Raw genomic sequence first — 25227 nt, forward strand, 5'->3', positions numbered from 1 at the left:
ATTATATTTTTTGCCTTAACTATCACTATAATTAGTATTTACATGTGATAATAAAGTTACAAATCAAATAGATAACACGTTTGACTTATTTGCATTTCAGTTCATAAATTTAACATATGTTCCTTTTTGGATCTGATTTGGATTAAAATAATTGTTCCCATGGACTTCTGATGTCACATAGATTATTGAAGACAATAATTTTTACATTTCATTAAAATATTTATTTTATTTGTCAGGTATTTTAACTAAAAATCAGTAAATAAAAATATGGTTTGAGTGTTAACGTTTGTGTTTCATTAAATTCTGAATAATTTCTGTAGCATATCGAATGTCTGATGAAATCTTAGTGTATGTATAGACAATTTTCTGAGTGACAGATTATCTCATTTTAACTGGATTTTTTTTTAATGTTTCTTAAGTGCAATGATTGTTGGCACTTCAAGATGGTTGAAGTAGGACCGTTCGTTTATTATATTACTTTATCAATTATTTTATAGTTTTTGTAGAATGCGAATCAACTAGACTTAAAAAAACAAAAAAATTAAAATTGCAAATTCCATTTTTGTTAACATCAATACTGCTTAATGAATTATACATCTTTGTAAGCCAATGGAACCATAATTTATATGCATGGTCAGTGTCACCATGCATTTTGTGATAACAATTTAGCATTAACTATGTTTTTCTTTTAAATTCATGAAACTTTAATATGTAAATATTATTGATAAAATAAAAAAGATATTACATAAGTACATAGAAAAAGTAATTTATAGATTCCCCTAAATGTATAACATAAGTGTCTTAAATATATTCCTTCTGTTGAATTATTTACAGGGAATCTCGTTAAATATTACAATCATAATAATACAAACTTGATATTTTCAACATAATTATTATTATACAGACAGTTTTGATAAAATATTAAATTATCTTTGAAACAATCAAACTGTTAATATAATATCAAATACATGATTTACAAAAGTACTAGTTAATAGTTTTGAAGTAAACAGCTTAAAATTCAAACAAATATTACATTTATCTTTTGAAATAAATATGGAATTTACAACATATTAATAATTGACGCTTGGAGAATGTATAAAAATCAGATTTGTTGCTACGTTAGTTTTTAATGATGTTGTCAAGTTCATTTTTGATAGCGATGACACCTTCGATCAGTGGACTATGTGCAAAACGGCTATACAACATGTTTTGACAAATAACTAACAAATCGAATAAATTCACAGCAATGGATCTCCTAAAATATTTCAATATTAAATTTATTCCTAATAAAGCAAAAATATAATTTTTCATAATTGAAAATAGTAGAATAACTATTACCTTTGCATTCCGGATGGCCATAAATCAACATTTTGTAAATAATATCGAGCCAAACTCATGATAACTTCTAATACATGTAGCTCACTTGTCTTTTGCCACCGTGGATCGTTAGTAGAATAAATTCTGCAAAACAAATAGATTAACATATTAATTTCAAATTATTACACTAATAATTTTTACTAATACAATTTTTAATTGGCTAAAGACATTACTTTTTGTATATTGCTACCAAAGATTCGATTGGAGCACCAATAGTTAACATAGTTGTGTATACAGATTCCAAATCTCCACCCAAGTTACAGTTCAAATATTCCAACATTGTCGTTACATACTCTACAAACAAAAAACAAATCTTAAAATAAGTAAAAATATTTTATTATTTGTTTATTTTTGAAATGAAAAGCCAACAAGCATGTAACATACCTAAGTCAAATGTAGATGAATTAATTGGATGCGAACTAGCCAACGACTTTATTTTTTCAAGAGCAATGGTCATTTTGTTGTGCTCACCAATATCTCCACAATCTTCCACAACTAATAAAAATATGGGAAAAGAATTATTTCAAAGGTCAACACACAATTGTTTTCAAAAAAAAAAAAAAACAACAACTATAAAATGTATAACTACAATGATACATTAAAATAAACTTAGGACGTATAACGCTATTGTATCAATAATTATTGTCATTGATGTTTCATGTATTGAAATACAAGGCACACAATCCAATATTTGAAGCATTTATAGTGCATACTTAACCGTTTTGGTTATAAAATTTATTACACCTGCAATGAAACTCAGCTATATAATTTACCACCATGATTTTACCATATTTAAAAAGGAATCAATGCTTTGGTTTTTAACTTTGATAGGTACCTTCACCATTATATAAAAATACTTATGAATACACATGGCCAATAGATCTGTTTTTAATATTAAAAATAACAAAAACAAACATTTTAAAATAAGTTAACGGCGATGGGGCTAGTATAGTTTACAGTATGAAAACATACAAAAAAAACTCTCACGCTCTTTAAAATAGTCGGATTTTGTTTACTTTTTTTGTATTCAGAAGAAGAGGGAATTTTGCTGGTCAGAGATCAAAGGCAGATTTCCAAAATTGCCATTTTTCCTTAGAAAGTCTCGCTGATCGCCGTCACTCGGCAAACATATCATTTCTATCTAATCTACTCTCCTCTAAAATTGACAGTCCAGAATCACTATCTCGTATTTCCTTTAAGGTCCCCTCCCGTAGTACTCGTTCATCTGTTCCATTCCATATACCATTCTCTTCCTCAAACTACTATCTTAACTCACCGATTATTCGTCTTATGCGTATTGCCAATACTGACCCTTCATTCCACCTCTAAATCTGAGCCTCGTTTCCACAAAGCTAATTACTATAACTTATTATATTATATTCGTGTATTTAAAGGGTTTGTCCCGTAATGTAATGTAAAATAAAAAAAATAAAAATTAAAAATTATAATTATAGTAGCTGAAATATACATTTATTTAATTTACAATATTTTTTATTTTTCAATTGAATTTTTCTAGTACTATTTTAAGTAAAATGAAAATTTGGGTTTTGATTCAACCTGAAAAAGTTCTCATCTTTCAGAGCATCAATGAGGCGTGAACATTTTTCCAAAGCTGGTATTTTTGTTGATATTGTTGATATAATACATTGTTTCAACCCTTACTCTTTAATAATAGGGATTTGGCGGTACATTAGTGGAAAAGTATAATAATTAAGGTACTTATATATAAAATAAAATATTCAAATTGTATAGAATTGCGGAAGATTGGAAAAACCGACACCAACACTCCCTTAACTAAAAATAATAATTAAAACTTTATACTTGAACTTATAACTTACCTTTTAATAAAATATTTTCCCAAATCTGATTGACTAGTTCACGATCATCATGATTGGAAAGCTGTAATATCGCCAACTGAGCTTCCCATAGACTATGCGGTTCAGCAAAATTACTGTAAAGCTAAATAATACAATATATTATTATTGATAACCATTCTCTCCCATCATTTTCATATGCATACTTCGCCTAATGTAAATAGACAGCTATTAAGCTTATCAATAATATCAGCTTTTCCATTAATTTGACTCGACGACAATAAATCCAATATCTAGTTTAAACAATTAAATACATAAGAATTAAAAAATAATAATAAATTAAGGTCATCAGAACCAACCATTTTCTGTATTTCAGCTACTTGTAACAAATCTTCAACATCTCTGAGACTGGTAACATTGAAGGCTGGTGTACTCAGCTTATTACTGCGTAAACATGCCATAGCCCGGCCCAAATACATAAGGCGATCGCTTAAAGTTAAGCCGCAACTGATAAATAAAAAAAAAAAAATTAGTTAATATAATTTATAATATAAATATTGCGTTTTAATACGTCATAAAAGTTATAATTACTCTGGTCTTTTAGCCAATGATGCCAGAACTTCAGCTGCCTCATTATAATTTCCATTGTACTCATAATATCTGCAGAGTACATCTTTGATATAGTTATTGTTTTCATCAGACCGGGACTGAGCCAATAAAAACTTTTCCAAACTATGATGTCCCATTTCAATTGTTTCTTTTATTAATTTTTTATCTATCATCCATCTATACACTACAGTGTGCATGATTTCATCATCACAGGAGATACACAATTTTATCAATTCAGAAACCTGTTTGTAACAATAATTTGACCAATATTGTAAATATGAAAATATATGTACATTTATTTTAAAAAGTAAACACGTATAAAAGTAAAAAGTAATATCAATACCAAATTAGAAGATTGTTCAGAAGTTAGTGCAGAATTTTCTAGAATTCCAGGTATTAAATTTGGCCGAGTGGGTATAAACACAGATGGATTTTTCACCATGATTGAGTATAAGTGATCTAAACTTGCACTTATTTCTTTGTAAATATCTAATCTGAATTAATAACAAATATAAATCAACATATTTTTGAAAGTAACATATTTCAAATATAACTTCAATCAAAAGTAACTTAAGTATAAATAAGCAAAGTTTACATTACCTGAGCATGTAGGCACCATAACCTGGTCCATCTCTATCCAATACCATATTGTTGACAAAATAATGACCTCCTAAATTCTTAGGATCAATTTTTTTAGCACACTCTTTACAAATCTGATATACGCCTTCCATATACGCACAATTTGTGTATTGTAAACACACTGACGTTAAGTTAAACTTTGGTGCCACTTCTTTCAACACCTAATTTAACCAAATATATAACAAATATAAAAAAAATTTTGTTTAATCAATAATTACCATGAGAGATTGGTATAAAATTCGTTTACGCTCATCCTCATTAGCTGTAGATTGCGCTAATTTAATCATTTCTGAAGCCTGAAAGAATCAAATGAATAAAATAATTTATTGTTCTTAACAGTTACAATTAAAACCAAGCCCCCACTATAAAGGGGCACTTGACCATAATGATTAATGACAATTTCCCCGCAGTTTTACTCTGCCATGAGCTTTGCAAATCGTCAGGATAGGGCCATGCGAGTATGACATCCTCTTAGCACATAATATTTCTAATTAATAATTTGTTATTTGGGCAAGTCTCTACCTAATAAAAATAAACATTAAAATTTGAAATATATACTTTTGCACAAGCAGCGTCTTCAGAATGGTATATGGATGGACAGACTTGTCGTAATTTTGTACTAATTGATTCTACAGATGAACTTTCATTTAGATATCTATAAATAAAAAATATCCTCTTTTAAAACAGATCTCATTTTTTTAAAAATTAGATGACAAATATGCATTTAAAATTATAATTAATTATGAAAAATAATTCTACAAGTATCTTAAAAGTACCCACAATCGCCTACACCTATTACCAAATATATATTTTATGCTGTTATAAATCACAGAATGAACCAAAAATATTTTTTTTGAACTAGAATAAAATATTTTATAATCAGTATGGCAGTCAATATTGGAAAAAATAGCTGCCCCAAAAACGCAAAATGTTTTAAATTAGTGTTGCTTGTACTCACGTGTCTAATAGTTTTTGAACCAAAGTTTGACATAGTTCTTGGTGTGCAAGGATCAATTCTTTGAAAGTAACACTTTCCAATACACGTTGTTCTTGCTATAACCAATATAACATTTTTTTTAAATTTAAGCCTAAATTAGATCCATTACAGATGGGTTAAATATGAACACACAAAAAATGATTCTGAGCAAAAACAATCGGTCAGATTATATAGCCTATAATTGGTGACACGAAAACTGGCCCCTGTGTACCCCGACCCACTACTGCTTCCCTACCCGGTAGTCATGGGTTCTCAACCTATACTGCATACTGCGTGGCTGTCACAGTGCCACTTGTAATATACATTTTAGTTGAATAGTTTTTTTTTATGTATCCTTACCAGCTACCACAATACATTTTGCAGCTGTCTTTCAGAGGTTCCAGTAGAACTGGTTTTTTATCAGAAAATTAATTTTTAATTCAAAAAAACGCGGCAATTAATTTAATTACGTTGTGGACTTGTTGAGAAGAAACGGCTGCTAGGTTTGTGATAGACAGGGGCCAGTTTTCATGTCCCCGACTATAGTAGGTATATTTTATATGTATAATATTTATATTGATATTAAGGTAATTTATTTTGATAATAGTAATGAAGTAGGTTGAATTTATTTATGTAAAAACATTTCACTTATTATATTATTAATTAATAATTATTAAAATAGTACATAATATTATATATTATTGTTATTAACTTTTGAATTCTCTTTTGAAAAAACTCATTGTATAACAAAAGGTGACCAATCTTCTATAAAATTTGAAATTAAACTCTTCATTAAAAAAGACATAGGTCCGTCTTAAAAATAGCTACTCAACCAGCTATCATATTAGCGCGGGTGTCCCCCAAGGAAGTGACATCGCCCCTTTTCTTTATTCTGTGTTTACTCACAACATCCCCAAAACACCCTACACTTTCCTTGGTTCATATGCCGATGACACACTAATTTCAGCGTCACACAAGGATTCCGCTACTGCTCGTCAGATGATCCAAAGTCACCTTAACATGATCAACCTTTGGACAAAACAGTGGAAAATAAAAATAAATGAAAATAAGTCTACTCATGTAACTTTTACAATGCGCAAATCTGTTTGCCCTCCTGTCACGTTTAACAACAAAGTAATTCCCTCGTCAGACGAAGTAAAATACCTAGGATTAATATTTGACAAACGCCTTAACTGGAGCTCGCATCTTACACAAAAACATAAGTCAGTGAACTCTAGACTGCATCTTCTGAGACTTCTATTAAAATCAAAACTTTCTCTAGCCAACAAACTCACAATATACAAATCAATAATTTGTCCAGCTTGGTTTTATGGCATCCAACTATGGGGGCCAGCAAAACCATCTAACACTAAAACCTTGCAAGCATTCCAATCCATGTCTACGCCTAATAACCGCTGCCCGATGGTATGTTACCAACAAAAACCTCCACAAAGACCTGAACATACCAACCCTCAACGACTTAGCCAAATCCTACTACATTCAATTTCACTTAAAGCTTCGAGCTCATCCAAATCCCATAGTTAAACATATATCCTCTACCTCAATTATACCTAGAAGGTTAAAAAGGCAATGGCCAAAAGATCTGCTAAATACTTAAAAAACGTAATAAAAAAAAAAAAAAAATTAGAAAATTAAAACCCTAATTTCTGGTCAGGTGGCACTGTAGGGAGCCTTCCTTTTCTGTTATTAATGTTTCTTTGTTATTATGCCATCACACTTACTGATTATACCATTGTATAGATAGTAAATATACTATGTTTAATAAAAAGTTTTATAGTAAAAAAAAAAAAGACATAGTGCCCCTCTGTATTATGAATATTATAAAATGTATATATGAACAACTTATGTGGGATCTTGCATTAAATTTTCAAGCATATTTTTATCGACATTCATAGAAAAAGAAAATAAGCCTAAAATTTTAAATATCTATAAATAGATCAAAAAGATAAAAATATTTTTGAAATTGTTTGATGTATAGAAAATACTAATTTAAACATTTTGTGAAAATTTTAAGCAGATAATCACAGTCATTATTTATAGAATAACAACAAAATAAGAAAATCAATTTTGCATACACTTTTTGGTTTTTTATTCATCCCAATTTTTAAAAAAAGTACTGAACATTTTTTACTTTTGACCACTCTGAGTACCAACTAGATCTACTTTACTAACAAAAAATAAATTGAAAATCAAAGTATTTTTACAATTCTTAAAGGCTATGCCACAATAAAAAAAACTCTCATATAATTGTAAGACCAATTTATAGTTTTGCTCGGAATCTAAAATAATAAAAACAAGGTAAGTTTTCTAATTTTGTACTTACATCATTTAATTCCTTAGCTATTATATAAAATTGATGTTCACTGAGTAACTTCCACAAATTAAACACTTCAGCACTACGGACAACTAATTGTTTCAAACATTCTATAGATTTTGATTCAGATTGATGTGCATCCTGAGCAGCTGTTCGTTTAGATGCGTCAAATGGTATTCTGGTATAATTTGCCAACATTTTTGAATAATTGTTCATGAAAGAGTGCAAAGTTTGCAAATGGCTTGCAACAAACGAACAATCATCTGGAGATACAGTATTTACAATCTACAAACAAAAATGTAATTGCTATGAATTTAGTTTTTTATTCATTAGTAAAATTAATTTAACATAATTTATATATTACATAAGTTTTCCCATCAGTGGTCTCCATATTAACAGCTTTAATGTTCCAAAGAGGTCTCAGTAAACGACTCACAAATAAATATAATCCATTGTGTTTCGAAGAGTACTGGACACTAGTGGATTCAAATGGTAAGTGTGTTATATTTGTCTGATTTTGTATAAAAGTTGGCATATATGATGGCATAGTTGTTGTCAACAAATTACTTGGTCTGAAACCTAAGAAATTTTATATTTCAAAAAGTTGGATGTATCACATTTATTCCTTGAGTTGTTTACTCAATACATCTTTATAAAGGATACATCGATAAAAATAAATATCTCATACAAAGTTAGCATTAAGAATTATTTAAATTTTACATTGAAAATATAAAACAAGTCAACATAAAATATTGTTTTTTTAAAAAAAAAATCTTGTTGACTGTTCGTTTCAAAATAATTATTTAAAACTTTCAATTTGTCATAATAATAAGTAAAAATTTGAAATAAACTAAATTAAACATAAACACTAATTAGCAAACATAATATGTTCTTACTATTATTTTGAGGAACTCTTAATTCATGAAGTGATTCATGTAAATTTTCAGTCACTAATTTAGGCTCACCGCCATGAGTGAAAAATGCACGAGTAGCATATTCTTTGATCTAATTACAATAAAATATATACATTTAACTAATTATAAATAAAAAAATGAAGTAGTAAACCTTTATGTTTTTTAATGACTGATCACAAATAATTGTGAGACATGCTACACATGCTTGGTTATCTGTGAAATTTTTAAAATATGTTTTGATAGCATCTGTTTCTGAACCTTGACTGCTAGCCAGTAATTCACAGAGAGTGTCATAAGGACGAAGCATTTCAAAAATTTCCAAACCCTATAATAAGAAAACAAATTATGTATAAGAGTAAGCACAATTTTTTCTCAAAATTACTTACCTGTGGAGCTAAAGTTATATATTCTTGGCGATTTTCAAATTGTTGACGAACAATGAGTGGTGGTTGTGGTGAACTTGGGTCATTGTATATTAATAAATTTGGTCCTATATTGTCCAGTGATAAAGGACACATATCCAAATCAGTAATAAAATATCTTTCACTAAAGTTAGGACTAAATGCATATTCATCTGGAGATATACACCACAACATTGGCCTATAATTAGTTATGTCAGTGTTGCATGCCATTATAATAGTACCTTCAAACAAAAACACTTTGTAAAATAACGATGGACATGCTAGGCAAAAATATCTATGATGGCCCAAGTATAACAAAAAAGATTAAATTTTTGAACTTTCAATAACAAACTAAAATTATACCTCTGTTGTACAACACGTGCTGAACACTACTCGGTTTAGATTCTCCAATAACTCTATTATATCCTGGAGGCAAACGTATATGTACAAGTTGTAATGTGTAAGGTCTAGTATTGCTAGAGGTTATTGCCCCAGTAGAAAAATACAATCTAAATCCAGACTTGGATACAACCAACAGATGAATGTTAGGTGATTCAGTTTCTTCTACGATTTGTATACTACTCAATATAGTCATTTGAGCTATTTCTATAGTTCTGAAAAAAATATACCAAATTCCTTGTTAATACTCAAATTAAATTTGTTTTTTATTGCCTCACCACCAGGTAACACATTGACAGTCTTTAAGAGGAAGTTACACTCGCATGTGTTGTCTGTCTTACAAATGTACAATATAGCAAAAACTATTATGACGAAGACAACATATATAGGTGTGGCAAGGAAAGTCTTATTTGTTTGTGTTTATCTGGGTGTAATTATGAAATATTAATTATTTACTGATCTACTATTAATAGTAAGCCATATACTATTATTATTTAGTTATATTTGACTTTTGTAAAGTAAATTAAAATACCCGAATTGTATACAGCTTAGCGGCTGGTTAACAATAAATAAGAAGCTATTAAAAAAATATATATTTACCTGAGCAGTTTCGAAACTTGATGTTCAAGATTAGAATGTGACAAAGAAACAATTCGGCTGGTAGATTTACCATCAGATCCAAGATCATACATTTCAATTGAACTATTTTCAGTCAGTGTGTAAAGTATGTGTCGTGTATTATCAACAGCTACTTCAATAATGGCAGAAGGTTCAGTGATCGCATAGGTAAAAAATGATGGTAGAATATATGATAAAGTACCAGTTGAATGACAAACTTTCTTGCAACGTCTTCCATTCCCAATTGAAAACCATCCTAAATCTTTCTAAATATATGGAAAAAATACTGCATATTAATATTTTTAAAAAGTTAATGCCAAAAAAAAAATTCAGAAAATTCAAATGAATTTAAAAAATATAAAACATATATATTTTTTTTCCATAAAAAATGTTTTGATTTCATTTTTTGTAGAGAAAAATTGATATTAGCAATTCAATTTTTGTAGGATACAAATAGTTTAACGCTTTTATCTTTGTTACACTATTCTAAGTAATTGGTTAAAATAATTCACAGGACTAAAACAATGATAATATTGGCTAACATGATACGAATCATGATACAAATCAGAACGATATCTACAATGGATTAATCTTGAAAAAGCATGTGGGTATTTAGTATTAAAAAAGAATAACTTTAAGACAATAAATACCCAATAATCAATTTCAAACAGGTTACCATCTTCACTTGCAAGAAAAATACGTCCACTGTCAGTTCCAACAATTTTGGAGGTTATTACGCCTTCAGTGGGAACTTCATAAATGGTATCTGTAGTGAGTTCCAGTTGTTCTACAGTTTTACCTAATAATAAAAACAATTTATTATTTTTATAATTATATTTTGTGATATTATAACAGTTAAATTGGTTGAAACTAATTTTAATCACAAAGTTTAAGAAGAAAAAAAAAGAGTTAAATAAAATGTACTTTTTAATGATAAAATACAGAATTATTAAGTATGCGACAGTAACATTTGTATTCTGTCTTAAGCTTAAATCATGATTTACATTTTTTAAAAGCTGGGGAAGATGGTAGGTAGTAGTAGGTTTCGAGTGTACTTCTTCACTGAGAAGGTTACTGAACTGGAAGTGTTTATTTATAAATCATTGTACACAAAAAATGTTTCTGAACGGTGACATAACCTTAGCTTATATTACTTAAGACATTTTATAATTTATTAACCAAGTATTTATAATGCTATTAGTAATCAGATAGATTGAACTAATTTCACTAAAAACAAATAACACGTAACATAAAGATATTTTATCAAATCTAACAAAAGAAAGAAAGCCCACAAATAGCTTAAATTAACTCTAAATATTTTTTAAATTGCATTGTGTATAAAAATGACAGATTTAATAATAGTGGTATGTTTCAAGTTTCTATGATTAACATTTTTTGAATTAGTGATAGCAAAATGTAAGTATATTAATATAATTTAATTACCATCAACACCAGTAACTTTTTTAAATGTTACTCCTAGTATTGCAATGTTTAATCCAGTAGCTAAGACTAACAAATGTTTAATGTGGGCTTGAAATACATTAGGTTTAGGAGGTACCAGTGCTACTGCAAAAATTGTTGAGTTCATTCCATCAAAATAAGATAAATCCGTTCTAAAATATAAAATTGTATATTGAAACAATATTATTTAGATTATAGTTAACAAAATATTACCCTTCACAATAGTCCCATAGAAAGAATTCTTGATCAATTGTTACCCAAACTCGGTTGATACTAGGAAATATCCCCAACTTGCGATGAAAGTTTTGTGCATCTATATTAACAATATGTAATAAAATAAAGAGTAATTAAAAGTTTAAAAAGTATTTACTATAATTAATTATCATTATTGTATGATGCACAAAACATTGATGTTCTTTAAGCACATCATGCAGTTAACTCTTTAAAAAAAAAAAAAATAGGATATTGAACATTAACAAGTTTAAAAAGTACCATTCCACTGCTCAAGTAATGCTCCTGGTAGAGGTATCTTGTGTCTTGATTTAAGGGGAGTAATTGAAGGCATCCCTAGTCCTTCTTTAGGATAATCATATTCTGTACATCCACTAACACTTTGACCTTAAAATTACAAAAAAAAGCACATTTGTTTATTTTAATTGATACCATTACAAAAATGAAATATTATAAAAACAGTTTTAATAAAATGGCTTGGTACTGACTGCTTTTAGTTATCTGCATTTTCTCAATAAGTGTTGGAAATGAGTCGTCTGCAGCAAAATATCGATCCAACATTTTGCCAGATAGATCTAAACTATCTTTGGCTGATATTGATTGATTTATCATGGAAATGGAGTTATCCATGGATCTTGAAACATTCAATGTAGAATCCATCTTTAATCTAGGTTGTCATGTACCAATAATTATTTACTCAACAAAATATTAGAAATACCAATACTTAAATTCACAAATTTAGATCACTTACACTTCAGTTACAGCAGTCGCTTAATGCTTAATACCGATGAAGATATAAATATTGATTACTTCTGATTGAAATTAATTTAATGATTGAGAATTAATAGTATCTGATTTTTGTTACATCGTGGTATTAAATATTAACATTAACTAATAAACAAATAGACTTACGATTTAACGGGCTCCAGACAGTTCTTCCTCCGAGATAACATGCCGAGGTAATATCCTGGAAGAAACTAACAAACCAACAATTGACCAAGTGCACCAACATTGAAATTTAAAAGTCCCATTTTCCAAATTTATTTATTTTCGAATTAAAATTTTCTTTTTAAGTATTATATACCTATTACCATGAACTAAGATATACCTAAAAGTATATCTTAGTTCATGCCTATTACATCATTAAGCAATTCTTAATATTTAATGGTAAATCATTACATTAAAAAAAACAACATAGTTTGAGTCTGTGGGAGACCATACAAATCTGGAGTTTAAAATATGACAGTAGGAATCTTAAATACCAAATTACCAAAATTTGAAATCTGTAAACAAGATGTACACATAGATTTTGAACACAAGACCCTATCTTGTTTTGATTCCCTGGGTATAAGGTCTATCTTTTTTTTTTTTGGATTTAAATGATTTAATTACTTTAGTGCGACCCTTAGATCGTATGATCTTAGGTGCGACCGTACGTTCTATGGTGCAACTAGTGTTGTTCAGCCTGATTTACCATGCGTAGGTTTTATCCTTATCAGTTATTAAAATACCGCCAATACTAAACAGCGAATAGTTGTAGTTTACCCGTGATGTACAACTTACCTCCATAGCAGCTGGTATCAATTCGATACCGCCTGGCGCTCATTCAGCGTACCGGTGTACGGTTGATAACTCGCAAACTAAAGTTACAAGTTTACAACTCATCTCGCAAAGTGCAACTGCGATAAACGTAAATCGCCAACTCGCAAATCAGTGGTCAGTATTCACGTTGCTTCGCGACTCGGTGCTTTTGTCTAATGCCTATACTGTTCACGAACAAATAACGAAGCGAGATAATATTTAGGTCTACCGTTGTTTACATTATCGTTACATTTATAATAATTACCTATGCCGCTTTTGAAGTTATAAACTTACATATTTCGTCTCATAATATTACTGATAAAATTTCGATTCTTTGTTTGAAATGGCGTATTTTTCTTGATGTACCGTTATATTCGTAACAGTGTATAATATTATATTCGTTGTTGTAAAGAATTCTTGATTCATAATCATACCTCATGCTTTCACAGTTCCACGTGTTAATTTGATTTGTAAGTCAATGGACTTCGCCAAGCTGAACAAAGTGATGGGAAGCTGTATGCTATGAAACTTAAATTAATAGTTCCATAATTTTTCAATTTGCTTTTGTTTTGATGGTCACTGTAAGGACAGAGATTGAACAGTTACATATTTGATCATTTAAAAAATCTGTAAGTCTATAGACTATGTTTTAATGAATGTAATTTATGATATTACCAAATAAAATAGCATTAAATTAACTCTCCAATAGGCATTATACTGAAACTTTGCTTCATCATCTTTCAGGGATTACCACCCCTTTTTAAAAAAAAAGTAAATATCGGTTATCTACTCAATTTCCTGATGAACTCAATTATTTTGTTGCTATTACCACAGGTTAACGCTGAGTAATATTATTTTAAGACGTCGCTTTTAATTATTTGTATATTCTTTAAGTTTTGTGTTATGCATACCTATTTATATTATTTTGTTTTGCAGATTACAGGATTGTCTTAAAATAATATTACCCAGTGTTAACCTGTGTTAGTCGCAAAAACAAAATTACATAAAATTTTAGTTTACCAGAAAATTGTTAAGATAGTTGCAATAAACCATAAAATATTTTAATTAAATGCCTTATAAATAATGAATTTAGGTCACATTTGATTCGCGGTTTTTTCAGAGTGTTTTTACACCCAATATATTGGGTGTAAAATGTCTGAAATTGATAAAACGATTGTTGTGGGTCAAATGTCCTCATATGATATAAATGGTTGTGGAACTTGTTAAGTTTGGCTTTACCTTAAGACTAAATATTAAAACAAGGTATATACATACTTGGGTTATATTTTATATTCTTAAAAAATTATGTGTTATTATGATGCTCTTTTATCTTATTTTAATATATCATTGGTGATAAAAATGTCTTATGAAATAGATAAATCTCATATAATCATGGCAGTAGATTTAAATGAAGTCAAAATCAATGTAAGGAGCCTGTTAACCAGTTCGCAAAAACCACTCAGTATTTTACAGCTTCAAAAAGATTACCGCGAACAAGAAGGATGTAACTTACCTTATAGAAGTTTAGGCTTTAGTTCAGTCATTGAACTGCTTCAAAATATAACTGATGTTGTAATTGTAAGAAAAAAATAATTTTTTTTAATATATGTATTTTATAATTTTTTTGTTTATTGTGAAAGCTAAATACTAAATATTAACTAATGAATACCTTTTTCTTTTATGTTAGGTCCCTCCAAATCCAAATGAATCATCTATGTTATCTCTTGTCGTTGGTGATAAGACCAACCATTTAAGAATGCTTATTACTAAGCAAAGACCAAATAATAAAAGGAAGAAGGCAAAATCAAACACGAATAGTCAAAGAACACATAATAATTATAATGGAAAGAACAATTATTCTAAATGTAACCCTTACAATAAAATGATGCAGACTAATACCAACAATTATACAAACAACAAATCTCAAAATACTAGACGTGACTTTCATAGATCCAATAATTCTTCTATAAGCTATAATCAATTAAGCCAGTCATGTTCATCATTTAGTAAAAGTTATTCTGGTTTGAATGGAAATGGTTTTAACCAAAATGCAATTTCCAGTACTGGTTATGTGACAGATGAATTACGTTCTTATATAGAAAGATACATACTTGCAAAACAAACGGTAACTTTTTGGATTATAAACATAATTTGTTTCAACTGTCACTTGATTAAGAAACGGTCATTTATTAAATTATTATTGGTTGCTTAGTATACAACATGCCTACTAATAACCTTTTTTTCAGTTTTAACTTGAGTATACATCATACATTAAATAAATAAAAATTAAATATAATATGTTAGTGATTTACTAATTAAATAAAATCTATACTCTATTAAAGTTTAGAAATATTTTACTGTGTTCAACTTGTGTGCTTTCACTCATTCACTTCAGATGGTTGTCTCTGTGGGAGTAACCGACCGGTGTCACCTGATCTCATATCAAGAAATATATGTTTATTGACTTGAATATAGAGTATACGAGTTATGATGAGACATTATGACTTATAAGTTACTGCAGACATTTTTTTCTTGATTATTTTAATATATTATTATATGTTGGAAGTAGAAACTAACAACTAGTATTTGTTTGTAATAGTAGACACTTTGTATTTAAATACAGATTAAAGAATGCTAATCTTGCTTTCTATTAGGTTTAAAATTGTCACTATTGCATCTTAACAGTTAATTAATAAATTGAAATATATAATATATGCAAGAATAAATTAAGAAAATTATCTAATACATAAAAATTATAGTTAGTTACCTATTACCTTTAAACTATTTATAGATGATTTTATTTAAAGCACTTTATTTTGTATACTGTTAAATGTTTATGCTAACATTTTAAATCAATAGAAGAAATTGTTTTTAGTTCTATTCTTCAGACCTTATGTTAACTTATATCTTTTTTTTCAGCCAATAACTGTAGATGAATTAAAGAAAATAGTAAAAGATCATCCTGACTATTTGATTATGAATGTAAAGAGTATGCAAGATTTAAAAAATCGAGTGGGTGGTTTTTTAAATATAAATGATACAAGTGTTTCTTTAAAAAATGCTCATCATTTTAATACTAATATACCCATTATAGACCGCGATACAGGTAACTATTAACATTGGATATAAATATTATTGTTTAGTTTTATTTATAAATTATTTGATGAATGTAACAAATTTTGTGTTTGAAAAGCAATGTTTTAGATCATTCAGAAAATTAATTTAAATTTAAATTATTATTATTATTAGTATTAGTACAAATTAATTATATCAACATTTTATGTTTTAAATTAACTTGTAATAATAAAAACAATAGTTTAAGGGAATCTTTATGAATATTATGTGTAACTTATGATTTCAATTACAATTGATGCAGAAATGTGAAGTTTATTAATATTTTTAAATGATTTGGTCAAGACAATCAACATTAATTGTTGTGTGTAGTTGTATATAGATATAATTGTAAGGAAGAATTATTATAAAAACTTCCTACCTTAATCTTATAACTTTTATATTTTATTTCTTGTAAAATATTTATTGTATTAACAATATTTGTTAAGTCTCATCATTCAATATTATTTATGGTTATTTTAATCTTAAAATTCATATGATATACTCTGGGTTGGGCAAGATAAAAAGTATCATAATACATCAGTACTCCATATTTTATACTTCCAATTTATTGAATTTAATTAACAATAAGCTATATTTAAATACTTATAAAGTCATAAATATTAAATAATTCAAAGTCAATAGGCATTATAAATTTATAACTAATACATCACTATTTATAAATTACATCATTCAAATCATAAACTCATTACTCTTCATGTCATAAATGAATAATACATAATGTTGTACAATCAAAATCAAATTTCTGTGTATTATTCACTATTCAGTAAAATTGTTTATAATAATTGAATCTTGTTTCTTCTGGCATAATAAGATGCATTATACTGGTAAGATACTTGTTACTTTAAAATTTTTTGACAAGATACAATTGTAGTTTTTATACTGCCCAACCGTGGATGTATTATTATATATTATATAATATATTGTGAAGAATATTAATTCATTTTAATTTACAGATACACAAATTAAGCCTTCAAAACCATCTGATGCTAAAAATGTGATAAATTCAAGACTATATGAATGTAATGATACAAATATAGTGTCTGAATTGTATACGCGTTTAATAGATAATCAAGTTGAAGAAGATACACCTCATAGTCATAAAAATGTTAGTAATTATGAAATGAATAGTAAAAAAAATAGATCGATTGAAAATTCAACTGAATTTATAAACATGTGTAAAAATCAAAGTATGATGAGAACACTTCAAAGTGATTTCAATAGTGCAGATATAAACTCTGATATTGCTAAAACTAATTTAAGAAAAAATATTGAATATGTAAAAAACCAATCGGAAAGTAGAAAAAATAAAAATGCTGATTCAAGACTTTTCAATGAAAATAAATCTCAGTTGTGTTCTATTACTGTAAGTATGAAATATAAAATTTACATCACCATCAGTTTGTCCCAAAAAGAATATAGATACGATATAAAAAAACACATTTTTAATACCAATGACAAAATTATGGCTTTCTTCTCTTTATCAAAAGTATTTAATAATATTATTCAAACAAAAATAAATTAAATTGAGATATGAAATATTTTTTTTTCTTCGTGGACGGTTTTAAATTTAAAATATGAATTATCATATTACTAGTGTCTTGAAATACCCAAAAATACTATTATAAAATTAATCGGATGGGATAAGGGCATAGGGCATGACTAGATGAATTTACGTCATGACATACTGATAATTGCTTTTGAAAAAAAGAAGGAAAATAGTAGGTACAAATACTATTTTTTAAGTCGATGAATCTTTAATGTTTAGTAAAAAAAATGTACAACTGAGGATGATTATTGAGGGCTGATATTTCTACTAAAAACGTGGATGTAAACTAGGTGAGCGTTGAAGAGAAACCTGATTTTAGTAATCGAAATTATGTCAAAAAAGGTACTGGTTTATGAGATTTTTTATGTGTCAAAAAGGCAAACATTGTGTTATGGAGGCAAGAAGATACATTGTAGAAAAAGCTTAGGCAAACATTACATGGAATAATTAAAAATTAAATTGAAACTGTTACAGAAACTACACTCGCATAGTTTGCATGTAAGACATTAGACACTAAATGGGTAGATGTAAAATCACAAACCATTCCTAATTTTTCGTTGATCTCGCCAGTGGTGAGTAGTGCTCACACACAATGCATGGAAAGTTTATGGGGAGGTTTAAAACTTTGAATAGTAAAAAAAAATGCATGTTACATCACCATTATTGCTATCCTTGTATTTATGTATTGTTCAATTATCATAATTATTGTGTATCATTTAATCGATTATACTATATTTCTACTATAATTTAATTAACTATAAAAAAGTATGTGATATATTACATATGGGGTAGATAGCAAGTGTGCGTTAGACCGCACATTACATTAGAAACATGCAGTAAACCTCATACAACAAGAATTCTATACATTCTGTTAGGATTAATTTTAAACAAGAAACTAAGTTTTGAATTCATTAACTCAAAATATTTTCAAGTATTAATAATTCCATTAATATCTGGTATCTGCTATAATTTTCAACATTTCTTTTTAAGTCAGTGGCCCCTCTCCCAAAAATAGCTTTTATTAATTTAGATATCAGCCCTTTATAGGTTATTTAAAGATGATAGATTTGTTAGGTGGGTCTTAGCCCACCTCTCCAAAATCTTAACCATAGTTGTGTCTATGTTAAAAGTAAACATTTCTATCAATAATTTTGCTTAAATAAAACATTTTAACATTTTCAGATGAATGGTGATAATTTTTCAAACAATTCAAATTCATTTTTACATTCTACTCCAAAGAAAAATAATAATTGTAAGTATAGTTGTTTTATTAATTTATATAAATTCTTAAGTACCTATCTATTTTCATTCAATCAAACGATTTATTGAAGACCAAGTTGAATTTCTAGCAAGATAAAAAACGAAATAAGCAATTAAGGAAATTATTTTTTTAACTTTTTAAATAGAAAACTATTTTAGATATGGGATTTCATACTGTGGTATTCTGGCGTAATAGATCATCAAATTGATTGTCAATAGTTATTTATTTATTAATTATAAGTATTAAAAGCTTTCACTAATGATTTTGACATTATTTGCCAAAATTGTTGTGCTCTAGGTACTAATATTTTCATAATAACATTAAATGCATGTTTCTTGATGAATACTAATTGATTTAAATTATTTCAAAGTTAGTTTATTTGTTAGTTAATTAATTATATTAACTTAATCTTATTTTATATTACATATTACAAAACTGTGTTGTTACTGTGTGATATTTGTTACTGTACATATTTTGGAAAGTGTGAAAAATACTTATAAAGAGAACTTATACTTATTTTATATTTTTTTGGTGTATACTATTATTTAATATATTAATTTCCAGACATAGACAAAATAACATTGAATGGAAACCAATGTATTCCTGAATTAGTAAGGTTAAACATTGCGAGAATATTCAAGGAGTACTATAATGGTGTAAATATTGAGAATTTTAAGTTAATTTATACTGTAAGTTTGTACTATAATATTTCAATATTTTATCAGTTTGTACCATTTCAATATTCATTTGTGTTGGATTTTCAGAAACTGTACCATACTATTTTAAATCCAATTGATTTTGGTTTTACATCTATCAAACAAATGTTAAATGTATTTGAACAAATTATTGAAGTACGAAATAATGTATTGTACACAAAAAATGAGTTTAAATTGTATGCAAATATGGATTTAGAAAATAACAATGTAAATACACAAGTTTGGTTGAAATTTTAATCATTAAATCTTAGAATACATAAAAAAAACTGAACACAATATCCACTTATTTTATTATCTTTGTCTTACAAACATAAAACAGCAAATGTGCTTATCCCATTAAGCTAATTTTGCTGTAATACAAAGTAGATTGAACCTTTAATGACTAATGGCTTATAATAGGACCAATATACTCTATAAATGTACCTGAATTTATTATCTCAGTAAAATAAGACTTAACTTCTTTGATAGTATGTTTTTACTGGTACATTTACTGTATTATGTTTGTGTAAGACAGAAAAAAAAGGCGTGGGTGTTCTGCATATATCCACCTTTAACTAAATAAATTCATACTTTCAGAAATGTTTGCTCCAAAATATTGATTTAAGTTTTGAAACAATCTGTACAAACATAGATCAGCCAAAATTGTCTATTCACGACAATATAAAAATGCTGTTGGTTGAAACATATAATCCAAGTTTATTTTATTTACAATTGCAACATAGGATAGAGGAACTTGACCGTTTAACAAATGAAATGCAGTAAATATATTTTTTTTTAAACAATAGTAACAATTTTACTATTGTAAAACTACTAGTAAAACTACTACTTGTACTAATATATTTATCTTTTATTTTTTTTTGTAGAAATGTTTTTGACACTAAAAATACAAATTATTTAGTTAAATCAGAACAAATTTTACCAGGTCTATTTTATGCGACATCTTATACTTCATTTTCGAACCTTAAACAGTGGTATAGAGTTAAAGTTTTAAGAGAAGTTAATTCAACCACTGTTGAAGTAGGTGTTATTATAAAAAAAAATGTAACTATATGTTTACAATATTTAATTTATACATTATGTTTATAGGTAATTCATGCAGACTATGGAACAGTTGATAATATACCTAAGACTGAATTAAGATTTTTGAATTATAAATTTTGTAGTTTACCATGTCAAGCGATCCATTGTTGTTTGACTGGTTATAATGAACTTGATTCAATTGCACCAGAAGTTACTAAAGCATTTTTAAAAATCATTAATATTAATAAGCAGGTTTTGGTTATGGTTGATCATCATTTTATATTGGTAAGTTTTATAATTACAACAATACAACGCTAGCATAGGAGCAACTAGGGGGTATCAAAAAAAGTATTATTTTAAAAAACATTTTGTGAATGGTGCCCTTAAATTTGTTGTTAATCAGTTTTGACTTTTGTGGGCTGTAGCCTTTTTACGCGTTTGTCTTAATCTGGGCCTGAGTATATCATATAGATACAGTATTACTATACAAATTGAAGAGAAGAAATTTATCTAGGCCTATATGTGAGACAATTTTCAATATTTTATTTTAAATGTCCATTATTTAACTCTGAAACTTGTGATATTTTACCATTTGAGTTATTGAGTTTAGTAATTAAAATATTGAAAATTGACTCTTTTACTGACACAGTCACACAGATAATTTCTCTTCTAAAAAATGTGTTTTTATTCTAAAACCTCTTAATAAACCATAAAATTGGAAATACCAAAAAAATTTTCATAGAATTTTTCCATACTATTCATGCCCCTTAAAATAAATTTCAATTGACAAAATACATACAATAACCAAATGAGTAATCATTTAATATTAATCATATTCCTTTTTGTTTAGAGTAATCAGTGCCAAATTTTACATGTCACCTTGTTCCAAAATAAATCTAAAGATTCCAATAAACTAGAAAATATCAACAACGAGTTGTAAGTAACTATTTTTAAATTATAATATTGGTTACCTTAATATTTTAAATATACTACAAAAATGTAACCAATAGGAAATCGGGATAAAACAAATCATTCAAATTTTTTTTATTTAACTTTATAGTTTGTTTTATGATTCGTTATTTTTGTCTATATATAACATGTCGATTTCACAATAAGTCAGGCTAAATGACCCTTTATTCCAGAATGAAGTAACGGAGGTAGCGTGGCCGAGCGGTCTAAGGCGCTGGTTTAAGGCACCAGTCTCTTCGGAGGCGTGGGTTCGAATCCCACCGCTGCCACAAAATTTTTTTTTTCAATGGTCAAATGATGTTGCATTTTATTTTTATTTTTTTTTATAATCGTAACGAAACCCATTCTATGTTACTTGTATTTATCAAGCAGGGGTCGTCCTAACAATAATTAAGATATCAAAACAGTAAAAATGTACTTCTTTCTAATCCAATAAAATAATTTTAATTACATTCATTATTATAATCGTATAACTTTTCTCAGATAAAATAGTTTTTTTTTTAATTAATATATTCAGTATGCGTGTTTACAATATTTTTAACGTTGATCCTTGTACGCGGACATAAAATTATAGTCAAAACATTGGCCTCGTTAATATTATTGTATAGTTAAACTATAGTTAAGTTTTTAATAACGGATACACGGTGCATCTCGGTGCATGCACGACATTGAAGTCGGGTATGAGAATTTAGAAGGACTCGATGTCAAAAAAAAAACTCCCTTTAGCCCGAGAAATAAGGCCACAACATTTATTTCAGAAAATTAAATCGGTATTCGTAATTGAATGGTTTATAGATAATATTCCTTGATAGTCGTTTAAAAAAATGAAATACACTTAACGATCATCGGTCCAAAGCATTCAATAAACGATTAAAATAAAAAACGATATCGGTAAAAAAAAATTAAATATTAGTCAATATTTGTGCATTATCAGTATTGGAGACGTGTCTTGGTAATAATAATGTGTAACATATTAACGTAATTCCTCATAATCGGCCGCCTTAAGCCTTTATTAGTCTATATTTTTGTATTTTTGAAAAATAAAAGTATTTCTGAATAAGATCTAGTTTAAAATATTAATACCATTACATTTTTATAAAAAATCTATTATACTGTTTATATGTAGTGATTTTTATAAAAAAAATTGAAGAAAAAACCTTTATCAACAGATTTGACTTTTTTCAGAACTATATGGCATTTGAATCGTTGAGGAAATCGACTTCACAATCACTTTTATCAAACGAGACAGTTTACGATGCTACTGCAAGTTATCCAATTCTTCGCAGTTGTCTCGATAATTTTATTATTCAACTTATAAGTATAAGTTACAAGTAGGTATTTAATTTGTTTTATTTCTTTTTAGTGTATGTTTCATCATGCTCAACTATTTGTACATGTACTTTATTAGCTGATGAACTATTATTTTCTTTAAGTTTTTACTGAGGTAACGGTGGTCTTTCAGTTGACCAATGTTTGTTGCGGTCACATTTTTTAATGTAAATTATAACCACGCGTACACGTATTGAAAATATAAAAATAATATGGAACCCATTTCATACTTGTTAAAAAGATAAAAATAATTGTCGTAGGTTTCGCCCACCCATGTACTCTCGATAATGTACGCGTGCTTATAATAATCCACCCCTCTCCCACACTCTAAAATTAACCATTGTTTATACTGCCATTATTTCGTCGTCAACGCCGTGTATAACATGTATTTTATATGCGTGTACGATTTATTCGCAACGTAAATACAGCTATTGTTTGTTCGAGATTTATGTCTACGAAAAATAACACAATAACGTTCGCATGTTTTTTAAAAACAAAAACGGTTAATGTATTATAGCAGGATCATGTTTTCTTGCGCCAGTGTATATCCATACTATAATAGTATAAACCTGCCATATAACTGCCTCCATGTGCAATGTACGGGACCACCGGTATATTATATTATTCGCACTTGCCGTAGAACACAATAATATTATGCAGGTACCTGCTATTACGTGCGATTATGAATTATCGTATTTATAATTGTTTGGTTTGCGATTACAATAAATCGTACTCGCAAAATTTAATAAGCGTATCTATGTGTTTTCGTGTACCGGGACGACGTCATAAAACTACTAACGTTATATTATTATAAATTAAAATATCATTGTATCATAGTATTCACTACTAGAACAAGTACCCTTTATATTAACCTTATTATATTATTATATTTTTAATTGTTTACATAATTTGACACACAGGACTATGATGTTATTTAAATTTTTATTTCATGATCGTGTAAATCTATACTTTTATAATTATGTATTTTTTTTTTCTTAAATAAAATTGTTCTCAAATCATGGTGAGGTACAAAAATGCATGTTGTTTATTTTTCCTCATCGTATTTACCTACTGATAATGTGATAACCATTAGACAGTTGTGCGGTTATAACTTATAAGAGTTACAGAAACGGAACTCCGAATAAATTAACCACAACGATGTCTCCGAGGGCCATTCTAGTTTCTCAATTGTATAAAGTGTTTATACACATAATTTTTAAAAAAATCACCGATTTGCCATCTTCGAGTTTCATTGCTGTTTTTATGATTATTATACGGGTGCTTCAGCTCCGTCGTTTCTGATCGGTCCGATCGTTTGAGACAGATTTTCGAAGAATACCTTTGTCCCGTGGTACATATAAAGATCTCTTTATATCCATATATCCCTTGGTATGTAATGATTTTAATGGACATATTCATTATGTTCATATTTATATACACATACCGTTTTGTGTACAACATTTTGTCTCCAGGAAGTAGAGTGATATGACAACTATTATATTCTCTCATAGATATGCCACTGCAGGTCAGACCTGAGATCATTTTTTGAGTTACTGTTTTTTTATTATTTTGAATTGCAAACATGTTATTACTAATGTACCTATTATTTATTGTATATAGGTAGTGTATATCGTTATATGTAATTATAAAATTTATAATTTGTTTTGCTAAATAAATTATATATTATTATTATTATTATTATTATTACTAGGTATGTGCGCGTAATTATTATTGTATGTTAGTATATCGCTTTTGGTGTGCGTATCAATACTTTAAGGACTAATTATATTGTTGGTCGCCACACAATTAACATAATCTGAAGAAAAAACACTAACGGGAAACCTAAAATGTATTTCTTTTGGTCATAGGTTTATTAAATATGTACAAAAAATATCT

General features: G+C 27.9%; 2 protein-coding genes and 1 non-coding gene across 6 annotated transcripts; 2 read left to right on the forward strand and 1 right to left on the reverse strand.

The window, feature by feature from the left end:
- Positions 1-28: 28 nt before the first annotated feature.
- LOC111032025 (nuclear pore complex protein Nup155-like) lies at positions 29-12725 on the reverse strand. The gene is made up of 26 exons (XM_022312178.1): positions 12526-12725; positions 12263-12441; positions 12036-12161; positions 11757-11856; positions 11526-11695; positions 10733-10881; positions 10065-10348; positions 9429-9679; positions 9051-9307; positions 8816-8989; positions 8647-8755; positions 8115-8329; positions 7760-8035; positions 5398-5492; positions 4998-5094; positions 4658-4735; positions 4401-4600; positions 4144-4294; positions 3783-4042; positions 3551-3698; positions 3398-3484; positions 3216-3336; positions 1762-1872; positions 1551-1671; positions 1339-1461; positions 29-1255 (listed from the first exon to the last, which is right to left on the reverse strand). Exons 2-26 carry the CDS (start codon positions 12432-12434, stop codon positions 1120-1122), a joined length of 4011 nt encoding a protein of 1336 aa, XP_022167870.1. The 5' UTR covers positions 12435-12441; positions 12526-12725; the 3' UTR covers positions 29-1119.
- Positions 12726-12976: 251 nt separating this feature from the next.
- LOC111032026 (putative uncharacterized protein DDB_G0277255) lies at positions 12977-24005 on the forward strand. 4 transcript variants are annotated; one of them, XM_022312182.1, is made up of 14 exons: positions 12977-13490; positions 13805-13984; positions 14449-14618; positions 14731-14933; positions 15043-15480; positions 16275-16461; positions 17444-17853; positions 19219-19288; positions 19862-19986; positions 20062-20220; positions 20590-20771; positions 20877-21030; positions 21100-21318; positions 23188-24005. In XM_022312182.1, exons 4-14 carry the CDS (start codon positions 14748-14750, stop codon positions 23335-23337), a joined length of 2280 nt encoding a protein of 759 aa, XP_022167874.1. In that variant the 5' UTR covers positions 12977-13490; positions 13805-13984; positions 14449-14618; positions 14731-14747; the 3' UTR covers positions 23338-24005. The 4 variants fall into 4 exon arrangements, with proteins under 4 accessions (XP_022167874.1, XP_022167873.1, XP_022167871.1 ...); XM_022312181.1 differs by having other exon boundaries at positions 14476-14618; XM_022312183.1 differs by lacking the exon at positions 14449-14618 and adding an exon at positions 21884-21969 and having other exon boundaries at positions 12985-13490; positions 23188-23325.
- On the forward strand, positions 22190-22271 carry Trnal-aag. The gene has a single exon. It is a non-coding gene; the product is annotated as a tRNA-Leu (tRNA).
- Positions 24006-25227: the final 1222 nt, after the last annotated feature.

The sequence above is a fragment of the Myzus persicae genome, unplaced genomic scaffold, assembly GCF_001856785.1.
Source record: "Myzus persicae strain clone G006 unplaced genomic scaffold, MPER_G0061.0, whole genome shotgun sequence".
In the NCBI taxonomy this organism is placed as follows: Eukaryota; Metazoa; Arthropoda; class Insecta; order Hemiptera; family Aphididae; genus Myzus; species Myzus persicae.